Source organism: Beta vulgaris, chromosome 2 (genome assembly GCF_026745355.1).
Source record: "Beta vulgaris subsp. vulgaris cultivar EL10 chromosome 2, EL10.2, whole genome shotgun sequence".
Classification (NCBI taxonomy): Eukaryota; Viridiplantae; Streptophyta; class Magnoliopsida; order Caryophyllales; family Amaranthaceae; genus Beta; species Beta vulgaris.
The window spans coordinates 55666050-55681366 of record NC_079203.1 but is presented as its reverse complement, the minus strand read 5'-3'; the positions used below and the strand labels follow the sequence as shown (position 1 = coordinate 55681366).

The 15317-nt window shown below is 31.5% G+C and overlaps 1 protein-coding gene across 1 annotated transcript; it reads right to left on the bottom strand.

Moving 5' to 3' along the window:
• Positions 1 to 510: 510 nt before the first annotated feature.
• Positions 511 to 12380, bottom strand: LOC104903459 (3beta,22alpha-dihydroxysteroid 3-dehydrogenase). The gene is made up of 8 exons (XM_010691495.4): positions 11762 to 12380; positions 8994 to 9143; positions 7498 to 7749; positions 2201 to 2287; positions 1696 to 1774; positions 1475 to 1581; positions 1018 to 1145; positions 511 to 928 (listed from the first exon to the last, which is right to left on the bottom strand). Exons 1-8 carry the CDS (start codon positions 12278 to 12280, stop codon positions 829 to 831), a joined length of 1422 nt encoding a protein of 473 aa, XP_010689797.1. The 5' UTR covers positions 12281 to 12380; the 3' UTR covers positions 511 to 828.
• Between the last annotated feature and the right edge of the window lie 2937 nt (positions 12381 to 15317).

Below are 15317 nucleotides of genomic sequence, written 5' to 3'. Positions count from 1 at the left end.
ATATCTAGAGTAAGATATACATGATGGTGTGTTACTGTATGCACGTTTTCACATTATTATTTTTTATTAAGAAAGATTATTGGTTTGAAGATCAACCCTTGTTAGGCTATTAGCCTACAGGACACACCAGCTCAGAGGTTAGGTATAAGGCTAAACAACCCAGAAATAAAATGTCCTAACATATTGTTAGAATGAGGATCCAAATCCTAAACAATGTCCTAAAATTCGGGGTGGTACTCCACTAAGCTACCACCTTCCCTCATTCACGTAACGTGCTATGCATAAACATATAAATTATGTGTATTATAGATGTGTCAGAATTTTCTATTATCCTAACCTACACATACTATGCTTGTCTCTATAAAGTCTTATGAATAATACGACGTCCCATTGTAAAAAGTTTCTATTTACATCATAATTTTGAATGTGACTAGTTAGTAGCCAGCCAAAATAGAGTGGGGGCTAAAAGTAGAAAGATCCAACAATAAATTATGAAAAGCAAGACCAAAATGACCATAAAGAAGAAATTAGATCTAACTAATAGAAATTGGTAAAAACATTTACAATGGTGTAAGTTCTAATGTTTACTATTGGATATTAGTCACCAAAAGAATCATGAGTAACTGCTCATTTCTTTTTACTGAACAACTAGAGCAGCTTAATCTCATAGATATAAACCAATTTTATCTCTCAGCTAATTTTATCTCAATTTTTTGTTTCACCTTATTTCCATAGAACATGTACGGTTCATTTTTTTTCTTCTTTTTTTCTCCCCTTTTCTTTACAACTTTCCTATACTCTAAACTCTCACATCCCTCGTTTTCCTCTTTACATGTCTAGATTTCGTCGGTGCACGTAAATGGGGTATCGCTTCTGTGTCCGAGTTGTTGGAAAAAAGACCAATTTATCCTTTTCGGCAGGCTCCCAACTGTTGGAAAAACATGGACAAACAAGCGGTTTAATACAAAAAAATATGACGTTTTTAGAAGTATGCGGGACCAGAAGAGTTGTTCATACCTATATTTGGTGACGAGGTGGTGGAGGAAGACGGATATTGAGACCCTAGAAAGCTCATATCCCGGGCACAATCTTGGGCCTCCGCCAAATGGAGTAAATGCACTTGGAGGGCACGCTACTGTATCGCTCTATTCATGTTACAACATCGAAAAAAACCTCGTTTAGATCTAGAAAAGAAAGCATTGTCTAAAAATACATATATATCTTCACTATATAGTAGCCTAAATTACTTAGAGTCTAAGTATTCATACTACACAGAGGTGTATGACTTACGAGTCCAAGTGTCTATTCCTGCTATCTTAAGATAAACTACATCATTTACGGCTAATATGAAGTGTTGAACTATCGAGAATTTGACTATTGTATTTAAGGTGCAATGAAGAGTCCGACTATAGATTTTAACATAACAATGGAAATTAGATCTTAGCATAACAACAGAAATTAACTGATGAATTACCTGCCATCTCCAAGGATTGAACGATCGAGCATCCTTAAAGTATTCATCATTCATATGTACGCCTCTAAATGCCGCAAACACTTTCCATCCTTTTGGTATTGTATAGCCTGTTCAACAGAAAGTCCCAGCAAAAATAGCAAAGTTTTTGTTAAGAGATCTGCTAGATCATAAGTTTTAGTACCTGAAAATTGAAGATCTAAGTAGCAGGAGAAATTATGTACCACTAATGTGAACGTCTGATATAGTACGCCTAAATATGCCTCCGATGATATTTGCGACTCGCAACGTCTCATTCACAACCTGAAAACACAAGAAAGATACCATCAATGAGACTATTTGTGAAATTGTAGGCAAACGTAGGCTGCCACACCCCATAACTTTTAGTCTTCGTATCCCAAATTAGTTGCAGCATTTGTATCTTTATGGTTAAAGTTCTCAACTTTAATCCGAAAATGATAATGTGCATGGGAGATCGTTAAAAAACAAATGTTGCAACTAGACTCGCAGTACAAATGGAGTATATTTGAGGCTTTGAGGAATACGTCGAATATATGGTTTAGGGTATGTTCTCTTTGCATAAAATAACTAAACTGAATTGAACTGATTGTAACTGAAATGAATCGAACTGAATCAAATTATAACTAATAGAATTGATAATTTGAGCTGAAGAATAAGGTATACACTTTTTTGGTGCAAAATTTAAAATTAACATAATTTGAAACTTACACATTGAGTGAAGGGCATTGATTTGTAATCAGTCCATAGCAAAGGCTCATCTTCACCCTTTTGAGCTCTTATCTTTTCTTGCTCTTCCTGTAATAAAATGAAAATTGAAGATACTAATTATCACTAGCATTTTAGGACAATACGAAATAAACGTGAAAATGACACGACATGAAATAATGGATTTACATACTTCCTCTGTTCTTTTTACCCGCAATACTTTCCTAAAACGAAAATAATTAATTACTTACAACACTTTCTATTTTTGATTTTCCTTTTTCTTTATCTATTTCCAATTTCATAGACCTTCTCTTTTTTTCCTTTGAACCTCTCTCATACTTAAAAATTGCATTGAACTTAATGGAAAAATAAGTATTTCGAGTAAAAAAAAAAAAGGAAAAAATAAAAAAGAGTCAACTTTTACTCCCTAAGAAGACAAAATTTCTATTGCTCATGTTGCAAAAACTTTTCACTTCCAAGAGAAAAGGAGAATGTTAGAAAAATCCTCCTAGAGTAGGTTGTGCACCTCATCAATGCTCTACAGACATAATGAGCAAACAAAATACTATAGAATAGCATCTAGAATCTATACCTCTACATTCTGAATTGTTTCTAGCCTTCAAAATATAGACTCACAATTACCTATAGTTAAAAAACAAAGGTAATAATTCCTAGGGACACTGTCAAAAAATATTCCTAGGGAGTAATTTCTGAAGATGCCATTCATTCAAATTATGATATTTTCCTATAGTTTCGGAGTTCCATATGATTATATTTTTTCTTAGTTATAAAAAGGCAAATTGTAAATAGTAAGAAAGTCAAAAAATTGCAATTAAAAAGGAACGAAATTTTGTGTGACTATGTTTTTTCTTAGTTAAAACACTAAAAAAATAAAAGGCAATACTTATAGATATTTCAGGTTGATATCAAACTATTCAAGAATTGGCATATATAATAGATATAAGGTGAAATATGGTTTGATTCAATCAAAGTATTTATCAGGTCTCATAAGCTCAATAACTTCAAGTGAAAGAGAAGACGTCCCTATGTAAATTACATTTCATATACTACCTCCGTTTTCTATTATTTGCAACAATTAGACATTTCTCCTCTCTATTTTATGTCAAATCGTTGCACACAATAAAAAGAGGTAGTAGTATTTTTGCAACTTTAATTTCCTCAAACAAAAAAAGAGGATCACATCACAGGATAAAAGTACAAGTACCCTTATGTCCAATGTTATGATTTTCTATACCCCACCTTGAAAATCAAAAGGTTCAAATCTCGATAGAAGCAAAATTTCAATGTTATGGGAGGAGGGAGTGGGGGTTGGGGCTCGTAGGGTCTTTGAATGAGTAACTATGTGCGAGTGCTCGTAGGGTCTTTGAATGAGTGACTATGTGCGAGTGCAGCCTGCAATATAGAGAAAATTCTTTACACCACGAGATTACCGAAAGGAGGCCCAACAAAAAAAACATCATAGGGTAAAAGCAAAAATACAGTATAGATCTACTTTCTTTTTACAAGGATTCAAAGTACTAAGAGAGTCAAAGGCTAGTTTCCCTCAGTGTAACCTAAAATCTGACACACATCAGAAGCAAGAGGAGACATGAAGATGCTTAAAATGTCTTTCCATCCATCAGTCCCAGACCAGAAAGCATTCTTATTTATTTGTCCCGCATTCACATTTCAGTAGTACTCCATTTCACAACCTCTTTCTCCTATTTTTGACTTTTACGGCTTAACTTAATTTTTGTTACAATAAATATCATCCAAAAGTAGTTTTGATAGACACAATTTGCAGTCACAAAACTCACAATAAATATAATCATAAAAATATAATCATATAGAATAATTTTAAACTTACAATTATAATAAATCTTAAATTATTTTGAATCATTAAAATTTATAATTATAATTCTGAAATTATTCTGTATTATTATATTTTCAACCCAAGGTTAAAGCTCGCAAAACTTAACTTTTATCACTACGGTATTTCTTTTCTACTTTCCATGTACTCCTAATTTAATACAAAATCAAAATAAATTTCAATATTTGCTAAATTAATTTACATGTATATCTCTAAACATTTCTCTGATCGTCTAGGACATCGATCACCAGAATCTAATCCTTAACCTAGTTTAAATACTTCCTCCTTTTAATTGCAATGTTTTTCGTATTCAGAAGTTTCATATCAATATACGTTTCTTTATTTGATATTAAATTCTCTCTATCTCTCTCTTGTCACATAAGTCCAACTTTATGTCTATCTCTATAATATCTCTCCTCTTCACATCATTTTTATAAAAAGTTATGCCAATACCAATAAAGCATCTTACAAAAATAAAGGGATGGAGAAATTATACATAGAAGGAAGAGAGTAATAATAATCTGTATAGTCAGTTAGCCAATAACATTAGTAAGATGAATAATCTCTAAGGCTATGTTCAGTTCACCTTATTTTTGCTTATTTCAGATCTAATCAGATCACATCAGATCAGATCAGATCAGAAAAAATAAGTTCAGATCAGATCTGTCAGTTTTTAAACTCATTTTTACTATTAAATATCTTTCATTACATATTAGTAAAAATTATAATAATTGAATATTAGTAAAGTATTCATTGAGACAAATCAAACAAGACCCCACATGACTATATTTTTTCTTATATATTGAGAGAAATCTAAAAGATAAGATCTTGTAATCAGATCAGTTCAGAAAAAATAAGTTCAGATCAGATCAGATTAGAAAAAATAAGTTCAGATCAGATCAGATAAGTTCAGATCAGAAAATTTCAGGTGAACTAAACATAGCCTAAGTTGTCCTAATATAAGGTCTGATCTAGAGACCCAGACACTTAGAAAGTTAGAAGGAGTGCTAATTATAAGAGGAATTCTTTTTCAAGTGTACTTCACTTAGTGCGATTCGAACCCCGTAACTTGACAACATGATGTGGAATCTCTACCCAATTGATAATATAAAGTGGATAAAAAAAGCAGCAATAGCATCTCTTTGTCACACTATAAATACTCCAACCATGCAATAAATCTCCAACTTCCTAGCTAGTAAAGCTTAGTAGTAGCTATATCTCTTTGGTATCCTGGTCCCTAATCCTCCTTTATACATTTCTATATTATGCTGTACCAAAAATACCTCCCTCACGTGGGTAGCGGGTATCCAAGAAACCGCAACTATTCATTCCTTTGCAGCTAAAGGACAAAACCTACCTAATAAATCTAGCAAAGTGCTAATCCCACCTTTTTTTTCTTCTCTTTTCTTATTTTAGCAATGGGATACTCCCATACTGTTAGGTTTAACTATACTGTCCTGATTCTTCCCTCCACAATTCTTCCCAACATAAAACCATGTTATAATAATACTCCATAAGTTATAATGTGTATGTAATGTAGTATATCCAACTTCCACAAAGATTTGGAAGGTATTGTATATATTTTTCTTAAGTTGGTAAAATGAAGGATCCTACTGAATTGATACCTTGTATAGGTATAACCAGTCAGGTTTGCAAGTTAGACTTCTTGGAGAAAAGGGAGATGATAAGGAAAACCTCACCCCAAAGAGCTACTAGTAGTGAAACTAGTGAAGGCTTTAGGAAAAGGCATAAATGTTCTTGTCGGAAGGGTTGGGCTATAGATAAGATTTTCGTCCTTTCTTTCTCTCAATCTCACCCAACAAGATACGGCACAGCCAAAAACGTGAACAATACCTTCCAAATCTTAAGTTTAACATAGTTAGGATTGTACATAATTTTCAACCTTAAGTTGAGGATTCGATTTGCATTTTTGACACTTTTAGGATAGAAATTTCCTCTACCACCCCCTTATTCTCATAAGGTCAAACACTATAACTCGAACGGGATTGACTTGTGTGAGGTTCCGATCTAATAGAAAAAGTTTATTTTACCGATCAAAAAAATATGTTATACTCATAAGGTCGTACCCCTCCTAGACATATCTATCTTTCCGTCTTAAATCTAGAGTATTTTATATATATCTTGTAGCTTTTTCATTTCCTTTTTTAGAAGGAATATTATAGTCTCTGTCGATTACATCAAACTTTTTTCTCTCTTTTTTTCAACACTTTTTTTTTGACTACTTATTCTTTTCTCTTTATATCAATATGTTAATTGGTTTTAAAATAAATTTTCTTAATCACCATTTCAGTTAAAAAGAGAAAGTAAACAATAGAAAAAGGGATGAGATATTATTATTCAAGTATACTACTATAACATAAAAACAACAATGCCAACACAAAAATTTGCAACCTTAAAAATCAATGGTTATTGTACCAAATTACAATTATAAATACACTAAACATAAAAATATAATCAAAAATAAGTTTAGTTCAACAAAATAAACTGAATACATTAGAGACTTAGATAGGAGTAAAAGTTTGGTTTTGGAGCTAAATTTCTAGTAAAAATTTTGATATATGTAAAATAATAAAAAATAAGATCTTTACTCAAATATTTCTATTATATGCACACATATTATCTAAACATAGGTAAACTCAAGGCAAAAAAATTCCATTTTTTGATAATCTCCAGCAATAACTGATGACTTAGGATCTTTCTCCCCAACTTATTTTCAATTCAATTCAATTCTGAACAATACTTTTACTTTCATATATCACTATTCATTTCAGTTCAATTCAATTGTTTTACGTCAAAAAAACAGACCCTAATAACACGATTAACTGTTGAATGCATGGGCCTTCTATGCTCCCCCTTAAACTAAAAGTAGGATACATCATCGGTCAAGAATTCTTGATTTCCGAAATAATTAAACGTAAAGAGTGGAGCCTTAACTTGCAAAAAGTTTGCTTGTTTATAAATTATGATTGATGAGACTTAACAATATGCAAACACAAGTAAAGCTTTACTTTTTCTCATGTATTGCATGTGCCATGAAATAATTGACCAACATTATGTATGAACTTTTCATTTGAATATAAGTGGATTATCATAAATAGAAGAAGTTACTTTAATTTTAATTATAATTAATTACTAGCTAAAATTCTTTTTTATTCTTTTTTCAACATCAATTTACCCCACATTACATTGTATTTATTCTATCATTTTGGATGCATGGCTTTTAAATCCAACCATTCAATGTGTCTTTGGCTAAGAATTCAGATAAGAAGATGATGAAGCTTCTAAAAAGTGACCATAAAATGATGGCACTCGTGGGGTTTTTGTGGACCATATATATAAGTAGATATTTATAATTTTATGGAAACTATGTAAAAGAACATAGAGGAAAAGGTTAAAAAGAGTTTAGTACCTTAATTTGAGCAAGAGCAAGTGGAGTCTCAGTTAAAAATTTCACTGCTAGAGTCATAGTTGTGGAGGTGGTTTCATAGCCTGCCACCAATAAAGACACTAGGAAATCCACTATCATCTCGTCGGAAAGTCCGCCACCGGCTTCCTCCTCGAGCATTGCCCCTAACATGTCGTTTTTTCTCTCCCCTCGCTCCTTCTCTCGTCTTCTCTCCTTTACCACCAAGCCAAGTGCCTCGGCCACTTTCGTCCTAGCCTTGAAAACACAATAATTATTACTCCATTAGTTAATATGATGGGATTTTCATAGTTCAATCTAAATTTAATTAGCGCAAACGTATAATCCTCACGTCTAAAGCAAAAATCTTAAAAACAAATTTCTTTACACAATACATATATAAAAGGACAAAATGCAAGTTATCATGTGAACAAAATAACAAGGCATAGTTATGAAATGTGTACTGCAATAGTAAAGTTCGTTACATGCTTATAGAAAAAGTTCCTAACATTCACATATACACATTTTCATAGGAAAGTTGGAACACTTTTACTCAAATAGTCGAAGAAAAGATGGGGTTCCATACATGATATAGGCCCCATAGATGTTCCCTCTATGTCCAATATGTTTCCTTTATATGTTTCTCTTATAATCATATTGCTTGCTTCACTATTAGCATCGCATAATTACTAAAAAAAATATTGAATAAATATCTAAAATGATAAAGGATAATAATATATGGTTCATATAAAAAAAATTGGGTGAAATATCAATTATGAAGGAGTACTAGTTCTAGTTCCCTACAAAATTTAAATAAATACATGCATGTGCTCCCTTATCCCAAAATTTTGTCCTCGTCTTTTTTATGGTCTCTAAGCTAACAAGAGGAAATTATATGATTGTTTTAAATAAATATATATATTTAAAAATTATGAATAAAATTGACATTGTAAAAATATACTTCATCCGTTCAGAAATAGTTGCACCGTTTCTAACTTTCACGCATACCGATGTATGATTTCAACCATTAATTATCAATAAGTAAAAATTATAAAAAAATTATTTTAAAAAAAATTACATCGAGACAAATCTAACAAGATTCCACATGACTATGTTTTTCCTAAAATATAAATCACCAAAGACAATCTAAGTGTAAGATGTGAATAGTGCACAAAATAGAAATGATGCAACTATTTCTAAACGGCGGAAGCACATTATAATGTTCTTGCTTAAATATTAGTGGCAAGTCGCGATTAATAATAGATGGCCGATTAACAGATGTGGTCGGCCACAACGAACAATATTAACAGTTGCGTAATTTTTTTTTAAAAAAGGAAAGAAACAACTAGGGTAGATCTCCAAAATTTGGCCACCCTGAAGCATCATTACGGATAAATTAACAGTAGGGTAATGACCAAGTGCAACATATTAATGATGTAAAAAAGAAGAAAAAAAGTGTTAATGATGAATGAAGTAGAGAAAAATAAACTAGGTAAAATTACTTTAATAGCCCGATTATAGGTGGTTGAGAAGAAAGGCAGGGGAATGCTGAAGAAGCCATCAATGACAAGTAGGTACTCTTTTCTAACGCTCTCCGTCCACTCACAAGGATCAAAGCTCAGTAGCTGCTTCATTGTTAATGCAAATGTAATCTGCATTCACACGTAATCAAAAAAAGATTTAGCTTAATTACCTTTATTATACATCAAATCATATTCTTAATCAAACTTCAAACTTTTCTATAAAATATAGTGTTACTTTATAGTACATTAAATATACTAGTATTACATTGAGCAACACAAAAAAGTTGGAGAATAAACAGATCATCAAAAATGTGCATATACTTATTGTTGCCGGAAATCACAATGATTTCTCCCTTTAACTTTAACAACACTACATATATACTCTAGTGAAGTAGTATTATTTAAGTTACCAAAATTCAAGATTAGTACTTAAAGACTACACTACTCTACTTTTATATTAGAGCTCGCACCTTCCGACCATGAAATTTAAGGTTTGCTTCTCATCAAACATAAGTTGGGTATTACAATTTTTTTCGGGTGTTCGTTTAAATGACTGAGGTTTCCTAGTAGGTCGACATCTAATCCCTATATTTCCTTTTAATATACAAGGATCGTGTAACATATAACATGTTAAGAACTGAGTAAAAAAAAAAATCGTAAACCTAAAGCAACTCCTTATATATAATGCAAAATCATTTGATTGTCTCTAAATAGTTCGGCTAATTTCGTTAATCCCTATATTGCCTTCTAATATACAAGGATCGTGTAACATATAACATGTTAAGAACTGAGTAAAAAAAAAAAAAACTAACCGTAAACCTAGATCAACTCCTTATATATAATGCAAAATCATTTGATTGTCTCTAAATAGTTCGGCTAATTGCTTAACGATAAGATGATTAAATGACGTAGTGATCTTAGACCGCCTTATAATTAATATTTCCTCGAATGATAGGGACAGTCACAAAGTGGCATGTGGTCCGATGTATATCAAATGTTACACGTAAAATTAGCACTAGTAGCTATCACAATTCAATAGCATCAAAACAAAAATCACAATTCCATAGTACTGAGTTTAGTAATCTTTTCCATCTAATAAAAATAGAAAAAAACAGGACTAGTACTACGAAATTAAACATAGGAGGAAAACAAATTGCAAAAACAATTAAAGAGTTTGCTAACACAGTCATACTTCTTTCACGAGGGAAAATGGCCCCCACATTTAGTTATAAAGTTGCTATAAAATAAATATTAGTGGTGTGTTATTTTCCTTTTTAAGTATTGAGTACTCGAAATTTCCAACTTCATACTATCATTGTTTCTTGAATCTTGTCCTAAACTTTAACTAATCCTTCCTCCCCCCTAAATTAATAAAAGTTAAAAGGTCAAACAAAAATTTGAGATAAAAGGAGGTCAAACATCGAAGTCAGAGAAAAGGAAAAGAAAAATATGCATTCTAATTAGGAAAAATATTCATCAATTTTTTTATATTAAGTGTTCAACCTCAATTCTTCAACCTTATCCTAGCACAATACACACATTTCTTTGAACATTAATATCTATAATTACGTATAATAAAAAATTATAAAAAATTCGATATTTGAAATTTTTCGCATTGACGAACAACATCCCACTTAATTATGTTTTATCTTAAATAATAGTGAGAAAAATATTGTCAAAACTGATTGATAAATAGTGTTCTATAAAAAATTCGATATTTGAAATTTTTCGCATTGACGAACAACATCCCACTTAATTATGTTTTATCTTAAATAATAGTGAGAAAAATATTGTCAAAACTGATTGATAAATAGTATTCAAATGAAAAATGGTTTTTAGAAGTGTGTATTCTTCTTTAATTAGTTGTTGGTTTAAAAATTTATGACAAAAACACGTACCATAAAAATTTATAATAACTCATATACTACCTTTGTTTTATATTATATAACTAGTTATTAGGCCCGGGCTATGCCCCGGGTAAGAAAATTTTCATTTATTAATATTGTACTTTGATATGATATCACTAAATACAACTTGGTCTAGTGGTTAAAACTTTAGTATATGAACTTGAGGTCACGGGATCAAAACCTATGCTATGCAATTTCTCATTTTTTTCATTTTACATGTTTTTACATGAACTAAAACTCCCTAGGGAGAGCGCCACGTGGCACCGTTCCTGATTTACGCACGCCTTTTAATATATTAGTATAGATTAGACATTTTCTTATTCACACTTTATGTCAAATCATTGCAATAATAATATATTTCTTCTGTTTCAATTTAGTTGTGACGCTTTAAAAATCATGAGCTCCTAGGTAATTTTTGTAGAGGAGATAGATAGAAAAAGAAAATAATTAAAATGGTTGTATGTGACACGAGAGAGATAGAGAAGTTATTATTCAAAATAAAAGTGTGAAAACTAAATTGAAACGGATGAAGTAAATCGGAGGTAGTATTATTTTGTTTCTAAAAAAAAAAAAAAAATCAATCACGATATGATGCCATAAGAGAAGATTATCCTAATCATCATTGTATCAAACATTAAAAGAAACATAACTAATCCTTTAATAAACAACAAATAAAAATTCAACGAAGGATGTATTAGCCTAGTGATTAAGATTGATGTACTGTGAACTATAGGTGGCAGGTTCGAAATTCCCTCCCGTTTTTGTACTTTGTACTACTTTCGTGGCTTATATGAATGAAAAAAATTAAAAAACTTCGTTGTAAGAAAAAAAAAAAAATACCTTCTTAGCTTCTTCCATAAGCAAAACTTTGGATGGCCAAGAGTTCAAATTAAAGCTGATCAATCGATCAATATCAAGCAAAAGATGGTCACGAATAATAGCAGAATTAGTAAAACTCATAGTAAGAGAATGCATCCTTTTATGCAAATTTCCTTTCATTAAAAGTAGTGAGTATTTTCCAAGTAGATTCGAGATCGAACCCGGGTAACTACACTCAAACAATTTCCCTTCATTTTGAAGTATAAACCGATTAACATCAGGATCGACGCTAAATATAGTCGCTTCGCCGAAAACATGAGTAGTAAAAATCGGCCCGAATTTCTTCACCCGATAGTCTATAAACGGTTCCGGGTTTTCAGTTTTATAGGCGGATATGAGTTGAAGAGTTTCCCCTATTAGGGGAAGGCCCGTTTGGCCCGGTGGGAGGGATTGTCGGGCCCGAATGCGGTGGAGGTAGATGAGGAGGAGGAGAGAGAAAATGGTGGTGAAAGTGAGTGTGAGTGTTAGGATGAGGTCCATTATTTTATTTTTTGGTTTATGGTTTTATGGTTTTATGGTTTAAGGGGAAAGTTGAGTTTGAGGAGAGAGAAAGTAAGAGAGGGAGTTATATAAGTGTTTATAGTAAGAGGGAAAGAATTTAAAGGAGGGGAAAGGTGGGTAAATGTGGGGAAGAGAGAGCACAACTGCACAAGCACACGGGTGGGTGGATGAGTGACTTCGTGTTCTTTTGGATTGAATTGGATTGGATTGAATTGAACTGAATGAAAACTGTGAGAGAAAATTACTAAATTGAATTGAACTGAAAAATATATTCAAAAGAACAAAGCTTGAATGGTGCTTTGCTGATAGTTATTGGATTAAGGTGGGGATGAGCTTAATGCGAACATATCTTCGTGGATGTGAATATATACTAGTCTTATATATACGTTATGCGTGTGAAGTCGAAAATTGAGTGGTAAATAATTTGCATTTTGTTTGATCGATTTTTAGGTTTTTTATTCTTATTTTTAAACTAATAAGGTGGTAAGTTAATGGTAGTAGTTTTCTTTTCTAGTTAGGGTTATATTGATAAAAAAAATGGACATTAAAATCCTCAAGAGTTCACATATATACTAGATATATGTAATAAAGAGCTAGAATGATCATCAACACACAAGCTTGGGAGTTACGGTGGAAGAGAGTTTGACCATATATAAGTCGAGTAGAGTTTTTATCATAAAAGTAATTTGTAATAGGAGGAGTAGGACATTAATCTTATATGTATTTTTTAAATTCATCTTGATTATTCTCGTATGAGGATATTACATTGGTGGTTTTATACAGTATTGGAAAAATTATTGTAAAAGTTAGGGGGTGTTTGGTTCACTAGTTTTAGGTATGAGGTATGGGTTTGGAATGAACAAAACCCATACCTAGTGTTTGTTTAACTTATTTCTAAATTTTAAACCCATACCTCAAACCCATAAGGTATGGGGTTTAGAAAGCTATGGGGGATGTGGGTATGGCTCATACCTTACCTCTATGTATCAAATAAAAGAAGATTTTTCATTCTTAAATGAAACCAAACACAAGGTATTAAGTATCAAGTTCCAAACCCATACCACCTTGGTTTCATTCCTGATTCCAAACCCATACCATTATATGAACCAAACGCCCCCTTAAAGAACTTTGAATTTGAAAAGGCAAGGGGGTTTATCATAAACTAGTCCACCTATTTCCTCATTTAATTATAATAATTTTACTTTTACACTATTTACATACTTTATTATAACCAAATATGCTAAGGATCAATAAATTTAGATGGATCATAAAAAACAATTGCTAGTAGTATATATAATATGTTGGATTTTTGTCAATGTATATTTCAAAATATCATTCTTTATCTAAATTTTACCTATAGAATGAAAAATAGTATGTTGTGATCAATCAATAAATGTGAAATCAAACGGTGGTAATTACAAGGAATGAAACAGGTATTATGTGTTCTAAATTGAACTAACTTGTGACCTAAACTACCAAGGATGTCTTTGCTTAATGGTTAAGATTGAAGTGCTGTGAATGATAGGTCACAAGTTCAAATCCCCCTTTTTTTTTGTACTTTCCACTGCCTTTGTAGCTCATATGGATAAAAAAAACAAGGTGACATAAACTTAGTTCATCTAGTAGTTTTTTTTTTTATATAAAACCAATCAATTGGTAATAAATCAAACAAAATTTCCACTAGAGAGGAGTTTTTTTAAGAAACACAAAGTTGCTGAGTTTATTTTCAGCATGGAACAACTTACAAAGCTTAATTGAAGTACACTGAACATTGTAAGGTATTAGACCGGGAATTTGCACTTGAATCACAAGCCCAACATGAAATACCGTTCAAACGCTGTGAGAATATAAGTCCAATGGAATCTTGAGCTTTGATACTACATGATGCTTGTTGTAGCTTTTTCAAATTTTTAAAAAAGAGAGAGAGCAAGATATAGGATACTAGTTGCTATAACTAGTAAAGGAATTGTAACTTATAAGTAGCAAACCTACTACAATTAGCAACTATAATATAAAATAGTGGCAATTTTTGGCTTTATCTTTTAATGGAGGATAACTAACCTATTCTTATGCCTAACTCTATTCATTAATATATGGTGCATTCTACTCCTACCATTCAACTGTTTGAACAAAGCACAAATGATGTTTTATTTGTATTTTGACTTAAACTACTCTCTATGTATCGAATTATTCAATTATTGTATGTAGACTATAAAAAAAGTGGAAAAAAAAATAGGAGTATACGTTTTTTATAGTTTTTACTTATAAATAGTAATGATCAATATTGAGTTCATTCATCATACACTCGGATATACTATGAGCATGGTGCATTCAAGACTAATTTTGCTCATTTGAAATTCTTCTTTTTTAGTACATTTTGTTCATTTGAAATCCATTTCAAATGAACAATGAGTAAAAAATAGCTTTTTATGTACTATGCTCACAGTATTGCCTAGTGTATGATAAAAATTTTGGTCAAATTTAGTGTTGACAAACATGAAAGTCAAATTGTATAATTTAATGAAAAGAAATAAAGGAATAAAAACACCTTGAAATTCGTGGTTCTATTTTATTTCTTAGCTAAAAATAAGGGTTTTTTGTCCCAAACTACCTTTAACTTTTATGTTTTTGCGAGAAACTACCTTATAAAAAAATTGTTGTACCAAACTACCTTACTTTTACCATTTTGTTGTTGACAACTACCTTAGGCCGATTTCCGACGTTGACTTTTGTTTTTTTCGCTTTTTTATTGTCACATTATATCACTTGACCTCTTCAAACCCTTTTTTTAATTTTCCCCACCCTAATTTCCTCCTTTTCCGTTGTGCGCGCGCTCTCTCCCTCATATCTATGTGACACTTTATACCACCAATCCACCATTAAATTCCTCTTCTACTTAAACTAAAATTGAAACAATCACCCTCCTCAATTCCCACAAGGGTAATTTTGTTTTTCCCACAATTTTGAACTGAAAAAACAAAAGTCAATGTCGGAAACCGGCATAAGGTAGCTGCCA